The sequence below is a fragment of the Sinohyriopsis cumingii genome, chromosome 10 (assembly GCF_028554795.1).
Source record: "Sinohyriopsis cumingii isolate HCF-2022 chromosome 10, ASM2855479v2, whole genome shotgun sequence".
NCBI classification, from domain to species: domain Eukaryota; kingdom Metazoa; phylum Mollusca; class Bivalvia; order Unionida; family Unionidae; genus Sinohyriopsis; species Sinohyriopsis cumingii.
This window is the reverse complement of record NC_142970.1, coordinates 23,598,906-23,617,157: the sequence shown is the minus strand read 5'-3', so window position 1 is coordinate 23,617,157 and position 18,252 is coordinate 23,598,906. Positions and strand designations below refer to the sequence as shown.

Genomic DNA, 18,252 nt, shown 5'->3' with positions numbered 1-18,252 from the left:
AATTGATCTAAAGTTTTATCGAATCACTAAATAAATATTAAAGGTTACATGTCCATATGGTTTCATATCAGAAGACGATATTGATAGGGTATCCATTCACTCCATATACATTTAGCCTGTGTGCAGAGACTTTATCCAATATGATAAGATACAAAATTATTAGGTTAATAAATAAAGGCAAAATAACCTATGTTCAGTCTCTGTATGCTGATGTGACATCACGTGCTCTGGATTGTAAAGAGGAGAAATGATTGGAGGTAGAAAAGTACCAGCATCTTCAAGAAAATGTAATTTTGAATTTGGCAATTTAGAAGATATCGATTAGCAGAAATACTTTGCTAATATAAATAACTTCAAAATGTACAAATCCCAGATGGTTCCATTTGAAACTATCACACACATGTATACATTTGTATGCGTTTATCCACAGAATCAAAATAATTTTTAACGAGCTTTGCTCTTTTCATATGCTGAATTCAGAGGACAATCTCTAATATTTCTGGGGATTGAGATATAACAATGGTTTTTCTAAAGATATTTTACAATTGAAAACGTAAATGTATTCATACAAAATGATGTGACATATCAGCTGATAACATTTATCTTTGGAATTAATGACTAACTGATGATGTAACTACTTCTATAAAACAAAAACAATATATTTATAAATGTAGATTTAATGGAGACAGTCCAATTTTGTCTCAGTTCAAAATGATCGTTGCTTTTAATGTAAGTAATATAGCGCTTATAGAAATTTGAAACTAATAAACATTTCAAAATCGATGGATATTGTAAAAACAGTTAATATTCATCAAACATTGTATTGTAGTATGTATGTATGTATGTATGCATGTATGTATGTACGTACGTACGTACGTACGTATGCATGCATGTATATACGTACATCCGTAATTTCTATTTATAGTTTTCAGGATATGACATAGAGGCAAGTCCTTCACCCCAGGGAATGACATAGAGGAAGTCCCTCACCCCATGTTCAGATGCTTGGCGTACAATGACATTTCCAATGATGTAAGTACGTCAATCACGTGATCGCAATTCATAACGTCGAGATGGCATTGTCTTCCTTATATATATATATATATATATATATATATATATATATATATATATATATATATATATATATATATATATAATTCCAATTTTTATGAACTGACCGCACTTTCGACAATTTGATTGGATGTAAATGGCCACATGATCTGGATTTTTTTGCACATCGATTAATTCTGAAGCGTACGTTTGCTTCCCCATTTCCAAGTCATTTTATGTAAAGTTTAAATTTTAAGAACAACTTGCAGCCTAGCAATAACGACAACAACAATAAAAACAACCCACCCACCTACTCCTGTGATTTCCGATCAAAATTTACAAAGCCCAGATTAAAATCGACGATTAGAAGTTAAAACATTGCAATTGCACAGTCCTTCCTGCACTCCAACACTCAATCGTTCTGCCGAAGAAGGCATAAGGCAGGCTTAAAAGAACAATCTTCGGAATTTATTGCATTTCGATTCGATATTTTTCAGCAGCTGTTATGAAAGGTAAGGTGATATCTCCAGTAAGGGATCTCACTAAAAATGAACAAGAATTTGCTTTGGAAAGATTGAAATGTATAGAAAGTAACAACAACGGATGCAATAACAACGCGTGCCATATAAAAGCGTAATATTTATTTAAATAAAAATAGCCTGGTTTAAATACCATCAATAATGTTTTATATATTTAAACTATAACCATAACAATATATCAATAGCAATAATAATAACCCATCGACCCACTCCTATGACCCGCTATAACACTCTATCCTAGATTATTGTATAAAGAATAGACCACTCGTGGCTAGCGAAGTTCGGGCTATGTATTCTGTCGCAGTTAAGACGCTGATGAAAGAAAACGTCGATCTACACAAAATTGATTAAATCTGCTGATCTAATAATAGACAGGAGGTAAATTGGAATTATAAGGATTAAATTATTATTGTTGGGTGTTTATATATGTGTACATTTTACCTAATCACAAAGTTAACATAAGTTCCTTCGGACTATATTAACTTTGTGAGTGATTTGGTACAATCTACGCATCGATGAATACCCAATCATTATCACTTTATCCTATAATATATTACCTTTACTGCTTTTAACAAAAGGGTTGTTTGACCAGCGTCATCAAAATCAAACAACTGTGTCTTACTTTTCGGTAACAAATGGGTTTAAATACATAGGTTTATATAATGCATGAGATAGATTTCTTAACAACCAATCATTTGAGTCATATTTCATTAACGTCTACTCAATAATCGAAACCAATTTTATGGTTATTCAGCCACGTTACAAATTTTAATTATACGGATCACGAAACCAAGACGTGTGCATAGTACTGATGTGTGCCTAGCAGTGCATTATACTGATGTGTGCCTAGCAGAGCATAGTACTGATGTGTGTTTAGCAGTGCACAGTACTGATGTGTGCCCAGCAGTGCATATAACTGATGTGTGCCTAGCAGTGCACAGTACTGATGTGTGCCCAGCAGTACATATTACTGATGTGTGCCTAGCAGTGCATATAACTGGTGTGTGCCTAGCAGAGCATAGCACTGATGTGTGCCTAGCAGTGCATATTACTGATGTGTGCCTTGTGCATAGCAGTGATTAATAATGATGTGTGACTGGCAGATCATAATACTGATGTGTGCATAGCAGAGCATAGTACTAATGTGTGCCTAGCAGTGCATATTACTGATGTGTGCCTTGTGCATAGCAGTGATTAATAATGATGTGTGCCTAGCAGTGCAAAGTACTGATGTGTGTTTAGCAGTGATTAATCATGATGTGTGCCTAGCAGTGCATAGTACTGATATGTGTTTAGCAGTGATTAATAATGATGTGTGCCTAGCAGTGCATAGCACTAATGTGTGTCTAGCAGTGATTAATCATGATGTGTGCCTAGCAGTGCATAGTACTGATATGTGTTTAGCAGTGATTAATAATGATGTGTGCCTAGCAGTGCATAGCACTGATGTGTGTCTAGCAGTGATTAATCATGATGTGTGCCTAGCAGAACATAATACTGATGTGTACCTAGCTGTGCATAGTACTGATGTGTGCCTAGCAGTGATTAATAATGATGTGTGCGTAGCAGAGCATAGTACTAATGTGTGCCTAGCAGAGCATAGTACTAATGTGTGCCTAGCAGAGCATAGTACTGATGTGTACATGATTATCTCCTCATGACTCTAAAATATGTACATGATTATCTCCTCGTGACTCTAAAATATATACATGATAACAGGATTAATATCGTAACAGTTTCAATAGTTCATTCTATAAGAGACTGACCTATTAACTGTATTGGAAGTATATCTGATTTTGTGTCCTCGCACCTTTTGAACCTATGCGTATATGTTAGGAATGCTGACAGGTTCCAAATTTTGACTCATGAGCATCGCCCCGCACTCCTAGGACAAGAGCACGGACGTAATCACAAACCATTTATATGTTACAGTTCTGATGCTGACGATGCCGCATGTTAGATTCAACACCATGAAGCACACAACGTAAGACTTGTTGAAGATTGTTCAAATACTACATCCATTCCCTAACTCCTTTCAAATAAATCATATCATATTTTAAAAACCATTGTGTCAGCCGGCATCTTTAATAGTGAAGGAGAAGATACACTATATTACTAATGTAAGGACGGAAAGACGGATGAACTGCCTGGCACACAGCGTGGGAATAATTAGGAAGGAAAAATGAAACGACGATAGCTTACTGGCCAGATCAGTATAATTCAATAATTTACAAGACTTGCTTCTCAGTCAAGAGCAGGCATGTACTTGAAATCGAAACGTTTCATTTTGACAAAATGTCATTTTGTAGATGTGTGCATTTCTTGCAACATGTACCAAAAAAATGTATGTTGAGGCTTCATAACAAATGTAAAATTTGTATTGGTACTAGAAGTGTTCAGTTAAATTATAATTTGTATATTTCAATTCAACACCTAACAGTGCAAGTTTTTATTCTATATGTTTGGCTTTTCGTTTACACTGAATAGAGCAGAATATAAAGTAACCCGAAATTCAATTAAAAAATTGAATTTTATTTTGTTTTCTCATCAGTGTTTCGTATGCTGCTGTAACATTCGAGTAGTAGAAAATGTTGTAGAACTCGTGACAGTCTGTACTAGTTAGACAAATAACTTTTATTTCCTAAGAGCTATACGGTATACGTAGTACATTTGTACTGCATTAGTTATGTGTGTTTTGTGTACCATTTTCAATGTGAAGGACATGGGTTGGCGTCTTCAAGTTGTCGCTTATATCGCTGTCCGGTATAAAAAGATTGTCTTTATGTCATATAATTTTAAAGACGTTCAGTAGAAAGAGATTGTCGCTTACGTCGCGTACCTTTAAATCTGGTCGGTATATAGAGATGCAATTTGGTATAACTATTATTTTCTACTAGCAAGTATTGGGGTTGCCAAATAGACGAGGCATCGGCAGGTTCAAGATCACAAAGCAAAGATTTTACTTTTTTGAAGCCCAGGGTGATAGAGAGGTGAAACGTGATACGCAAGTGTACATATATTAGCAATTATTTTGTAATATTGTATAATTCTATTCTCAAGACCAATTTCAAAAGTTAATATTACTTACTTGTGTCAATCCACAAAGGATTGAAAAAGAGGGACCTTTCTTGTTACATGAGTCCATTATTAATAGTGTATTATGTGGACTACTACATTCGACATTTCAAAAGTCCAAGTAAATGATAATAATGTACAATAACACATTAAAGTTTGTTTATTTTTTATTAGAGCAACGTCACTCATTCAAATAGACGATGAACATTCCTCTTCCTTGCCTTTGGTTGATGACACCGTATCATCTGTCATGAACACGTTTCTCAAGAAACCATAAATTATTATTATTATTATTATTATTATTATTATTAAATGCACATTTAACATCTGATGACATCAGCGATGGTACTGAATATAGCTTCATTAGAAAACTAGAAATAAGTTCCTTTATATGAGACTTTACCAGTAAATATCGCTGTGCATTGAAAGAAGTTTGGCAATGTAATCAGGTTTTCATGCGATAAAGAAACTTTCTGCATGCCAGTCAGCACAAATGTTTGTAAATGATATCCAGGAAAAGGAAAGTATTTTCATGCCAGTATGCTGTAATCTCTGTATATCAATTACAGAACAAAACGACACAAGTGGCATGCCAGTTTGCGGAAACCTGTGTATATCAATGACAGGCCAAAGAAGAAATTATATAACTTAGAGCATTTAAATGTGTTTGACAACCTTATAAAGTATACAGGACAAAAACAAACTGTATGTCAATTTGCAGAAATGTGTGTTTATCACACGCCAGAAATAAACTAATTTCCGAAATCTGTGAATATCATTCGCAGGCAAACACGAAATAAACTGCATGTCAGTTTGCATAAATCTGGGTATATCAGAAAAAAAACTTTAGTCCGAGACAATCGACTTCCTCATCAATGGCACATATGGTTTTTTAAGCACTCAAACTGATGATAATGACTTTTGTCGTTTTTGTTGTTGATATTATTATTATTATTATTATTATTATTATTATTAATTATCATTATTATTATTACAGTCAGCAATGTTTCTTGTGTACTGGGTGAAAATAAAGCAGATTCTTTACTTATTGAACCACTATAAAGTCATACGTCAGGCAACGCAAGAGGAATTTCGATGTTGTAAGTGTCTGTCCGATTTGTCAATCTGATTTTTTAAGTGTTTGTCCATGGTGTCAGTCTGATGGTGTAAGTATCTGTCCATTGTGTCAATCTGGTGTTGTAAGTGCGTCCACTTTGTCAATCTGATATTGTTAGTGTCTGTCCATTGTGTCAATCTGATCTTGTAAATGGCTGTCCACTTTGTCAATCTGATGTTGTAAGTGTCTGTCTACTTTGTCAGTCTGATCTTGTAAGTGTCTGTCTACTTAGCTCAGTCCGTAAAGCGCTTTGCTTGTAAACAAAGCGTCTCGGGTTGATAAACGTCGAGGCTAGCGCGGTGCGCATGCCTTTGCGAATCGTTTAAATAGGCGCTTAGCTCCAAATGATTCGATATTATATAGCGTGTTTTACGTTTCCTACAGCCAATCATTGAATACGTCACCAAACGAGCCAAGCAAAAGCCGCATGAAAAGAGTTGCATGTAATTGTGAAAAATAAGATATACGTGTGCATCATGGATTTGTGAATGAAAACATCAAGAGTGGTAAAAATGGGATTAGCCAACATTTCTTACTTTAATTAAACTAAACTTGCAAACATATTGGTTTAACATTATTGAAGCGATTATTCAGATAATATCACAACAGTATATTTATGCGGGGTCAGAAGACATGCTGAAAGGAAATACAATATAAAAATTTAAAATTGTCATGTGTCTATTCTCCAAAATATAGAACATCTTAGCTGTGAGTATGATCATTTCTTTTATCATTTCTGCCCCATTGGAACTTGCATATCCTTCCGTCACAAACCATGCATAAACCCAAATGCATTCCAAATGCACCCATGGACCAAGTGTTCTGAACAACAATGTAATGATTCCAAAACATCTCTAAAGGCAACGAGTGCCCTTTATATTGAGATAAGCTTTATGACGGGTTTCATCACACAGATGGTTTTACAGCATTTGTGGGTAATATCACTGAAGGAGGACTGGAGCCAATTTTGGGAAGCACGTGATCATTTTTCTGCAATGGTCAGATCATTGTCAGTTCTATTAGCAATGGAAAAGCACTGCAGTTTTAATGTGTACTGCGATGAACCAAGAAATTATTTTCGAGTTTCAAAAACAACAATTACAGCATGTGCTAAACCCATAGGAATTACCAACTCTGAACAATGGGGAAAAAAAGTATACCTTATATAGACGTTTAAAATGTTGAAGAGGATTAGCAAATTTAACCAAAGAATGCGGCTTATCAGTTCATAGACAACAAAATATTGATAAATTCGACAAAGAAAACGTTGCACCATATTGAATACAACACGAGGATTGGCGAATTCAACCAGGAAATAAAGAAGCGATTGTAAGATTTAGAGAAGAAACAGCAGAACTAATTTGAAGCCAAACTTGATTTCAAATAGAGCCTGTGATTCTTCGAACAAGTACCCTGCATATATTGCAAAGATTTCAAATGTCAAATATTGAGTTTCAACTGCTGGCTAATGAAAACATTACTGTTTTGTAATGTTATTTGTAAATGTACCAAATTAGTATGTGCACCAGCAAGTACCAAAGGTAAACAGATGTTGTAAGGTCTTTACAAGTGTTAGGGCACATCCAGTTTCAAAATGAACCAAACACTGTAAAGATTGCACAGGTAATGCCCACTTAAAGGCTGTAAGGTTCAAACTCGCGAAAGGCCTACTGTAAGTTATTTCCAAGCGTAAGGCCTATTCTAAGGATTTTACAGCCGTAAGATCTAATGCGATGTCTTTACAAGCCTAAGATCTAAGGCTTTTAAGTTTTCACATGCGTAAACCCTACTTAAAGTTCTGTACAAATATAAGGCCTACTGTGAGGTCTTTACAGGTGTAGGTACTACGGTAAGGTCTATAGAAGCGTAAGGCCTACTGTGAGGTCTTTACAGGTGTAGGTACTACGGTAAGGTCTATAGAAGCGTAAGGCCTACTGTGAGGTCTTTACAGGTGTGGGTTCTACGGTAAGGTCTACAGAAGCGTAAGCCCTACTGTGAGGTCTTTACAGGTGTAGGTACTACGGTAAGGTCTATACGACCGTAAGGCCAACTGTTGATCTGAAGACCGTCAAGGTAACAGTAAAAACAAGTATCAATAAGTAAGGCCCAATGGGAACACATTCTTTCCTGTAAATATTCTTTAGAAGAAAGAGAATGAATGTGTCTAAATGCATCTTTGAAGTAAATTGCCTGTATAGATTTAAGGGTTCTCAGTAATGGATCAGTAACATTCTAGAAGACGAGGAGTGTCCTTTGAATGGAAATAACGTTTTCGACAAGTTTCAATGCAGGTATACAAGAAAATATTATGAGAATAGTCGGATGAAACTGTATTTTGTAGAAGATGATGTATTTGTGGCATTATATTCTTATTGTCATTGTTCTATGACTATATTACTGTTTTTACTGAAAAGTGTGACCTTTCCACGCAGAAAAAATCATATATTGCGTGACACATACATTATCATACAGTATTCGTCGTGCATTCAACAATCACGCTTGTAGAATCTTTTATAAATTATAAACAGTTTCAATTTATTCAGTGAGATAGTAAAAAAATATATCTTGACTGAAGGTAAACTTTTCCATAAAGTCGATTGTATGGAATTATGTGATAGATTTGATTCAATAACAGATATCTCGTATTAAAGTCATGTTGTGGAATAAAGGAGAAAGTCATCATGAAATGGGGTACTTACATCAATACAAAGGCAACCCTCATTTTTAAAAAATAAGACTAAGAATTCGAAAATATAACCTGCATAAGTAATACTCACTGAATGTGGTCTATTTCGTGAAAATAAATGTATGGATGTATATACAATAATTATTGTAAGGGAAGAGAAAACACATGATCGTTTACACATCTCCATTGTTTCTATAAATGTTAATACGTTAACATCAGTGATCAATATCGAGCGAGAGAGAGAGAGAGATGAATACCTTTCACTTGGCAAAATTGACGATTTGACAGGAAGACAAATATACTCATTTTCAGTATGGTCTGTAATAACATCTTCTCATATAGTAGGTACACCTGCAACAACGAAAACTGAAATGCTTACATATATTTCTTTTTTGTGATTTAATCAATGGATAGATAGATTTGTTACTGGCAGAAAAGATACATGCAAAGAAATAGATTTTACCATATCCGATGATTTGATCGAGCTAAAGTTTTACGGGTTTTTCAACGAGTGAACGATGAAATTTCACGAAAATTGACTCCTTCTTAACTTTGTAATAAGTTGCCGTTAACGTCGAGAAAATATGCTCTAAATGTCGACTGTTCCCTTAATATACTGCTTAATATAATGGACGGATTAAAACACCATTTGTCTCTTGAGACGCTTCCTAATATTCCCTTTGGATTAAAACACCATTGGTCTCTTGAGACGCTTCCTGATATTCCCTTTGGATTAAAACACCATTTGTCTCTTGAGACGCTTCCTAATATTCCCTTTGGATTAAAACACCATTGGTCTCTTGAGACGCTTCCTGATATTCCCTTTGGATTAAAACACCATTTGTCTCTTGAGACGCTTCCTAATATTCCCTTTGGATTAAAACACCATTTGTCTCTTGAGACGCTTCCTAATATTCTCTTTGGATTAAAACACCATTGGTCTCTTGAGACGCTTCCTAATATTCCCTTTGGATTAAAACACCATTGGTCTCTTGAGACGCTTCCTAATATTCCCTTTGGATTAAAACACCATTGGTCTCTTGAGACGCTTCCTAATATTCCCTTTGGATTAAAACACCATTGGTCTCTTGAGATGCTTCCTAATATTCCCTGTGAATTCAAACATCATTTGGTCCTTTAAGACTCTTGATAACCTTCCCTATGGATTTAAACATCAGTTAGTCCCTGAAGACGCTTAGTAATATTCCGTATGGATTTAGACACCATAAACACAATTTGGTCCCGAAGACGCTTCGTAATATTAATTGTGCATTTAATATTTAAATATCATTTGGTCCATTACGATGCTTCGTAATATTCCGTATGCACTTTAAATATGAGTTCTTCCCGTAAGACGACTCCTTATGTTCCATACGAATTGAAATATTACTAAGGAACATCATTTAGAAGATGTTTATAATCTGTCATTATATAATAAGTGTGTGTGTGTGTGTGTGTGTGTGTGTGTGTGTGTGTGTGTGTGTTATGGCTATCGTGTGGGTTTTAGGTTACATAGCGTAAATTAAACCTACGCAATTCATGTGACTGCAAAAGTCACACTCCTTCACAAGGATGAGTGTCGTATTTACACGTCCTGTATCGTATACCATTTTACAATACATGACGAAAGAAAGAAAGAAAGAAGAAAGAGATTTATCAGACATATATGGGGTTCCTGAGTAATGTTGAAAGTAAATGTACATGATTAAGAACATGAAAGAAAAGACATGATATAAATTACTTAGAGGAATAGTGAAAGAAGGATGGAATTCAGACACACCAGAGGAAGGGTGAAAGAAGGATGGAATTCAGACACACCAAAGTAAAAGTTAAATTACTTATAATTTACGAAGAGCTTGAAGAAAAGAATGTAGAATGAGACACTGAAATGATAAGTAAACATCAGGATATGAAATATGCATAAAAGGAGACATTTATAGATAATGAAAGCCAAACATCAATTACGTATCAGAGAGAGAGACAGACAGAGAGAGAGAGACAGAGAAGATAGGGTGGATAAGAAGGCATGAAAACTCATAGCTATCTTGACTGATGTGTGCTACTAATACATATTTCCATAGCAGATAAATTAAATCAAATCAAAAGTTCATATCTCGCCGTCAGTAGAAAGTTATCCGCCTCTGTGGTCGTCTTTTTTATCAAAAACATATCGAATTAGCCATTTTTTATGTTTGTAAAATGGTGATGAGATATTAGTTTCTATGGGCTCTGAGGCATTGCTGACACATGCAAAGAAGTATCAGATTTATAATTGAAGTGCCCACACCTTATATCTCCCTCTTCCAGCACCATCGTAAATAGATTAAATTAATAAATTATAAAGCATTAAGCAGCTCATGTGACCTTTACACTGTGATCACTGTCCCGTAAAGCCATACAATTATACCGCCTTAACTGTGGCTTTGAGCTACCATATTGAAACAGAAAAACTCATAGTGGTCCGATACTGTGTCTCATGCAAATCTACATGGGGAAAGAAAGAAGCTTTTCCAAATCTAATAAATTATCTCCCACCCCCACCATTTGTATTGATACTGATGGTCAATTTTTTTATCTGAATTCTTCTGTTCATAAAATCGAGGAACCGTTTGCAGACAGTCCTGTCCGCAAAACATCGATGTACATTTTAGACAGTTACCGGTGTTACTCGCGTCTCCAGAGCAACTGTCGCTTAAACAATATTTTTGACGATGTGTACAGACATTTCCAAATTAAATCCAACGTTGGATGACTTGTACATCCACGTGGAATAAAACAACCCTGTAGTACGTGGTCAGTTTGTACTTCGTGTTTACGTACGGCTGGTGCAAATACAGCTAATTGTCAAACTGTGGGCTAGTGTGCTCATGCACGTTTGTTTATGCAGCAAAATTTGCACAATTTGATGCCGAGGTGAAATAATACCCACAACTCTGCTGTCAGTATCAACAAAGCTTTTTGGTGGGTGTGGGAGCGGTTGAGTGGCTTATTTATTGGACTAAGCGTGTCCTTGCACGAATCACGCGTAACTCTCGGCAATATATTGATACAGACTCTGGTATAAATCACAGTAATACATTGATACAGACTCTGGTATAAGTCCCTGGAATGCACTGATACAGACTCTATTACAAATGACGGTAATACATTGATACGGACTCTGGTATAGGTCCCGGGAATGCATTGATACAGACTCTAGTACAAATGACTTTAATACATTCATACAGACTATGATGTAAATCATGGTAATATATTGTCACAGACTCTGGTGTAACTCTTAGTAATACATTGATGCAAACCATGGTGTAACTGTCGGTAACATATTGATACACACTCTAGTGTAAATCACCAAAATACATTGATACAGATTCTAGTATAAATCATGGTAATACATTAACAAAGACTTTGGTGTAGCTCTCGGTAATACATTGATACAGACTCTTGTGTAACTCTCGGGAATGTATTGATGCAGACTCTGGTGTAACTCTCGGTAATACATTGATACAGACTGTGGTGTAACTCTCGGGAATACTTTGATATAGACTCTGGTGTAGCTCTCGGTAATGCATTGATACAGACCCTGGTGTAAGTCTCGGTAATGAATTGATATAGACTCTGGTGTAACTCTCGGGAATGCTTTGATACAGACTCTGATATAAATCACGGTGATACACTGATACAGCCTCAGGTGTAACTCTCATTAATGTGTTGATACAGAGCAATTAATATAAAACGTATTTGTATCCGACACGACGTAGCACGTAATAATACACATAGTTGCCACTGAGAAGTACTACGTAATAATACACTTGTTTTATCTGACACTGTGTACCAATTAATAATACATGTATTGATATCTGACACTATGTACCACTCAATACGACAAGAATTGGTTCTGACACTATGTATCACTCAATACGACAAGACGATTATTCGGAGAAATCTATGCCACGCTCGAATATTATACACATGTTTATAGCACCAAGACCCTTAAAGTATCATTGTGTCTGCTGGTTTATAAGCCTTGTTTTGGAGTCCTGCTTGGAAACATCTTAATTGTCAAATAATGGTTGAATTTTTCTGGGTCATATTTTGTGCTCTATGATTGACTATGAAATACTACTATTAAGCCAACGTGCTATTTCTTTATCTTAGATACAATATCCATTCTTCCACTTCATTACCGCTGTTTTGTATCCGTTCCAAATTCAAGAACAAGCGTATAAATTAAACCACGTTACACTTTTCATTCACAGCTTAAACCCGGTAAAATTAGCTAAGTAGGCATAGTAACAACTCCCTTGCTCTTTGAATAGGACGAGAGACATGTATGCACACTAAAACATGAAACATCTCGACAACAACAGCAACCGTCGAAAATATCAACAATACGCATGCGCTCTTGTGGACAGTGTTTATAAGAATTTTCACTAGCGTTAGTTTGGTCATATATACAGTTGTATTAATATTTATATTATTATATATCAGATTAACATTTTGCTTTCTTGTGCATCTTCCGAAATGAAGCACTAGTATTAACTTTCACGATATTCTGCTTTTAAGTACAGAGTCACTATTTGTACAGTCAATGATGATTCAGTGGATTTGCGTTGGCAGACAATCTGGGATCCAGTGAAAGACCAGACACAGGTTTCTGTCGGAAACTGTTGCTGCTTTTTTATTGTTAATGTTGTTAATGTTGTCTAAAATTCTGTTCAACATATGGTTATCCCACTTGCAGCAGATATTCTTGCGTATAGCAAAAGGACAGGCAAAAATTTACTCCGTGTTTCAATATGGATGGGACCAGTTCAAGACATATACTTGCCTATAAATTTTACACTACAAAATTATTCAATAAAACAATAAAGAGCACCCAAGACAAAAAAGTTGTATCTATTTATTTGGGTTGCTTTTCTTATACAAGTGGTTCCAGTTTATTCACAAAATATGTTGGATATGCAATTGCTTTTTGTAGAATAGAAATTTTTTTGTACGATATGCAATTTCTTTATAGAGAAAATATATTTGTTCCATATGCAATTGTTTTGCAGAGGGGTACAATTTATTCGATATGCACTTGGTTTGCAGTGGAGAGCAATTTGTTCGAAATGTAATTACTTTATGGAGGAGAGACATTTGATCGATGTGCAATTGCTCTGCAGAGAAGATAAATTTTGTTCAAGAAAGGAAAGCGCGATGGGAAACAATATGTTCGAAAGTCAGACTTAAGTGCCGGATGGATCATAAATTGTTGCTGTGTGCATTAAGGAATTGAAAATTGAAATGGGTATGTTCCGTTACCTGAAACGTTACTGTCCCAAATTTTAAATTACTAGAAACTTTACAATTATCGAAGTGTCAGTACAAAAGTGTGTACCACCACTACAATAGATCAGTTGAACTTATTTTTCTATTGTGTCAAGTGTCAAGTTTTTATGGTAAAATACTCATATGGATATATTGGGCTTTCACTGTCTTTAACATTGGAAGTGTGTGTGTGTGTGTGTGTGAGAGAGAGAGAGAGAGAGAGAGAGACAGAGACAGCGAGAGAGAGAGAGAGAGAGAGAGATTGGATTTGTAACGACGCTTTAACAATTTTTCAGTTATATGGCTACGATGTCTGGGTGTGGCAGTTTATAGTGATGTCTAGCACTGGGGTATCATGCCACAGACATGTAGCATGATGTCCCACCAAGTCACATTATCCTGACAGCAGTCCTACCAGTCCTAACACTAACCGCTTAATGCTGAGCGCCAAACGAGGCAGCTGTTGGTACCATTTTTGTAAGTCTTTGGTATGATTCGTCCGGGAATCGAGCCCACGACCTCCCGCATCCGAGGCGGACGCTCTAACCACTAGGCCCCTGGAGCGGATAAGAGAGATAGAGAGGGGGAGGGGCAGGGAGAAAGTAAACTTTTATTATGTAGTTTAGGCCACCGACTCTAAAAAATAGTATCGTTTACTCCAGCAGAAGCATCATCATAATATATACATGTGTATACAATGAAACGGGTTTGAAAGGGAGAGAGATTTTATAGACTTACAAAAGTTTTATAGACTTACAAAAGTTTTATAGACTGACAAAGAAAATGGGAATATAATCTTCATTCTAAGTATGTAGTACAAACATTGCCATGCGATTTCCTCCATGCTGCGAGATAAATATTTGCCCACTTATGTATGTTTCTATTGATAGGCTTCGAGGCATGAATGACCTCAGCAAACAGACATCGAGTTTACAAAAGAGCAAACTTAAAATCCACGCTTTATGTCGATATCCATTTCGATCATTACACTCAGTTTAGGATGTTTAAGCCTATGCATCATTTTTACAAAGTGTTCTTATCTTAAAGAGACAGACGTCTTGCCGACAAAATGGTTCTAAAATGAGTCTCTTTTATTTTGGTCCTATGTTTACAAAACCGATTTAAAACCTGCAAACAAAAGACGCCATTTAATATACCATGCTTGTGCTAAACTCGCCTGAAACAATGCAACCTTTTGGAGATGGCGACTCTTCAAATTGTTAAAATAATCTTAGCTTTTTCATGTATCCGTATGATAAGTTTATATATATATATATATATATATATATATATATATATATATATATATATATATATATATATATATATATATATATATATATAACACTTAATAAACAAGGCAATGATATGTCAACACACATTTGCTGCACGAATTTAAAATTAAGGTGAATTATAACCCTAACTGACAGATAACTAATTTAGTAATGCATTAGAAATATCAGTACGAACAGTCATCACTGCCCTACCTTATACATGCCATGACTAACAATTAAGGTATGAGAGAAAACAAATTAATTGCTAATTATCCACCGGAGCAACCCAGACATAAAAATCTCCAATTTATACGGCGGATTGAGTTACCTATTTTGGGTGTTAAAAACCCCAGAAAATAAACAGCACAAAAGTTGCACGCAACAACATAACATGCTCTCAAAAAGCTATTTCCTGTATGGACGCATGTGAACTAAAATTACAGGTCGGCTAAATATATTCACCCTAAGAAATATATAATTTACTGAAAATAATTGTTCATCATTGTAAGGAATTATGACTTTAGTTTTCATGTAGACAACGACGTGCCATTTCATGAAATACTCATTGTCATGAACGAAATTCAAAATGGCGACCTCTACCTGCGACTCTTGTGAGAATTCTTTCACAGAAACGGTCGAGTGTGCTGGAAAAACTAGTGAGGTCAGTCTTTATGGAATTGGAGTCAATGGAGAAACTGGGTTATACACAAATATAGCTTGATAAACATATTATATCCTGGCTATATTTTTATCACATCAATGCGGATGGTTCCATTACCTATTTTAGGGTGAAAGGGTCAAAGAAAAGAATTTGAACTGTTTAAATTTGTTATGATACATCGACTAAACGAACTCTTTCTAACTGTATGCATCACATATAGCTTAACGCTGTATGAACGAATTTTGTATAAACTAGCCATTGTTGGAAGGTCAAAGGTATGAACCAGCCACGGTCTGAAGGTCAGAGTTATGAACTAGCCATGGTATCTAGGTCAGAGTTACCTCAAGATAAGTTCCATGCATTTTTTGTCTTATATATCAAGTACGCATTTGCACAGCAATTTTGAGTTAAAAAAATATACTACGATTGATTGATATTGTATTATTCCTCCATTTTATACAGATATTGGGATAAATTAAAGGAAATGCAGTGGAATACATAGAATCACGAAAATACTGGATGCATTACTTAAAAAGCCCTTGAATTACTTCTAATAGCAAATTCATAAACAAATTAATACAAGTATTAATTTAGATAAATTACAATATGATTGAACTTTGGAAAATATAACTCCACCAGAAAATAATTAGTACATATGTTTCAACGTTTTGAAAATGGAACTACACAAAAAAATATTTAGTATTCAACATTTCAAAAATAGAACTACACAAAAAATAATTAGTGTATATGTTTCAATGTTTTAAAAATAGAACTACACAATAAAATAGTTAGTATATATGTTTCAAAGTTTTGAAAACAGAACTACAAAATAAATAATTAGTATATATGTTTCAGCATTTTGAAAATAGAACTCCACAAGAAAATAGTATACATTTTTCAACGTTTTGAAAATAGAACTACACAAGAAAACAATTGTAAATATATTAATATAGTTAGTATTTAAATAGTTACTATATATCTTTACATAGTCAGTAGTTCGAAATTTCATAGTTAGTATATATGTTAATATAGTTAGTAGTTAGCAAATATATTGTTAGTATATATGTTTAGATAGTTAGTAGTTAGCAAGAAAATAGTATATATGCTAATATAGTTAGCAGTTAGTAATCTAATAGTATAGATGTTAATATAGTTAATAGTTAGCAATTAAATAGTTAGTATATATGTTAATATAATTAGTAGTTAGTAATCGAATAGTTAGTACATATGTTAATATAGTTATTAGTAAATAATCAAATAGTATATTTGTCAATATAGCTAGTAGTTAGTACTCAAATAGTATCCTACTCGCTTTACAGTTCAATACTTATTCTTACAGCAGTTTCAAATAAAACAATCAAGGGTAGTTAAAATGCAGGCAGTAAAACGTTATACCAGACAAATCAATTAATATATTTATTTCATTTGAAGGCAAAGAACAAAATAGTTTGAACCAGTTACCTCATGCCAGCTGTAATTGTCGGAATACATTGCAGTTTAATTTTGGTTTTACTTTTCAAACTGAAGTTGCTTACCTTTTGTTAAGAACGCGTCACCTGATATTTAGCAGGTAAATCGAATCTTCTCATTTCTTTACAGGCGAATTGAATACTTTGTACAATAATAACACCTATTATGGGCGTGTTTAGGTTGTCAACGTTTGGTAGGTCATGTGGATTTAAACAGTGGACAATGTACCTTATAATAAATACCCATGTCAAATTTGTCCTGAGTGACAATAGGGTATTTTACAGGTCACGTTCTAACTTAAATATATAGATCTAACAACTCATAGTACCCAGATAAACATAGCTGTACAATGAATTCCAAAATAGAATATCTTCTCTCTCTCTCTCTCTCTGTCTCTCTGCCTGCTTGCGGATTTATGTGTGCTCAGGTTTCTATCCCCGTAATTCATTTATTCATTCATTTATGTTACAGTGTATTGATAATGAAGTTTGTATTGTATTGACTGTGCACTCTTTTCATAAGTCTAATCAATAAAGTTATGTTCTGTTCTGTTTGTACATAGATTCATTTCTTGCTCGAATAGTTTGCTTAATATATGTCTGTACACAACTTTGCCAAAAGGAAAGCCAAGGATAAAGTTCGTACGACTTATTTTTAAACGTCATAAATAGTACAAAAGCAAACCAAAGCAACCTCCCCCACCCCCATCCACCAGCAAATGAAACAAAATAACCAGCACACAAACAACATGATACGAGTGCGTCTGACAGGTTCTAACGATGTTTAAGATCATCACAAAGACATTAGACCTGGGCAAATGGACCAAGTCTCAGCAAATATAGCTATGTCTGTAGCATAATTGAAGTTCACCAGCACGATTTAAAGCTAGATTTAAACTCATGTTCATAATCCAGCAAAAAGATTGGCTAATCTAATTTAAAACTGACCAATCAAATGTGTTAAGTTTAGCCTTAATTTAAGACTGGTGTTGGTGAATCGAGGTAATGTATTGAATCAAGTTCGTCTAACTTTTGTTGAAGTAAATAGTCTAAATGTGTCAAGAACTC

General features: G+C 34.7%; 1 protein-coding gene across 6 annotated transcripts in view; it reads right to left on the bottom strand.

Moving 5' to 3' along the window:
- LOC149789724 (uncharacterized) overlaps window positions 1-18,252 on the bottom strand; it is a 168,568-nt gene that overhangs the window by 40,856 nt on the left and 109,460 nt on the right. For all 6 annotated transcript variants that reach the window (XM_089971734.1, XM_089971733.1, XM_089971735.1 and 3 more), the window contains one exon: window positions 8,728-8,821. In XM_089971734.1, the coding sequence (XP_089827860.1) occupies window positions 8,728-8,800 (73 nt within the window). In that variant the 5' untranslated portion in view covers window positions 8,801-8,821. The remainder of the gene's footprint in view (window positions 1-8,727; window positions 8,822-18,252) is intronic.